General features: G+C 31.5%; 1 protein-coding gene across 1 annotated transcript in view; it reads left to right on the forward strand.

Annotated features, from left to right (window-relative positions):
- LOC106109248 (protein Jumonji-like) overlaps nucleotides 1–481 on the forward strand; it is a 1,491-nt gene extending 1,010 nt beyond the window's left edge. The window contains exon 3 of the mRNA XM_013290703.1: nucleotides 244–481. Coding sequence (XP_013146157.1) covers nucleotides 244–450 — 207 coding nt within the window. The 3' untranslated portion in view covers nucleotides 451–481. The remainder of the gene's footprint in view (nucleotides 1–243) is intronic.
- The last annotated feature ends 84 nt before the right edge of the window (nucleotides 482–565 follow it).

The following is a 565-nucleotide window of genomic DNA, read 5'->3' on the forward strand; positions in this document are numbered from 1 at the left end:
CAGAACAATTAGTTAACTTTCTATTTTACTTTTCTTAGGATAAATTTTATTAATGCTCAGTATTTAAATATTAAAAACAAACATTTATACATATTGAGATTGAGAAAACAAAACAAATATGTATTGTTCGTAATAAAAACAGATATAACATGTTTCATACGAGTGTTTCAGTAGTGAAAATCCAAGGTAATAGGAGTATAAATTATATGAATTGTAAATATTTAAATGTACTTTTTGTTACAGACGCTTACTCAGAACAGTTCGAATATGCTTAGATTCATGGGACCTGTACTGGGGGCGACATTACCCACACTGCATCTCGGAATGATATTCTCTACGCACTGCTGGCACAGGGATCCACACAACTTGCCGTGGATAGAATATATGCACAGTGGACCTGGCAAAATTTGGTACTTTCATATTTCTTCAATCCTTAGCTCACATATTTAACTTTAAGATTAGACGGTCTTGAGTCTATCCTTATTTTTGCCTTGTCATCTAGACTGCTAGTCTTGAATTTTTATGAAAGAACAAATTTTCTATAAACAGTAATTTAATATCTGAT

This window comes from Papilio polytes, unplaced genomic scaffold (assembly GCF_000836215.1).
Source record: "Papilio polytes unplaced genomic scaffold, Ppol_1.0 DF824448.1, whole genome shotgun sequence".
In the NCBI taxonomy this organism is placed as follows: domain Eukaryota; kingdom Metazoa; phylum Arthropoda; class Insecta; order Lepidoptera; family Papilionidae; genus Papilio; species Papilio polytes.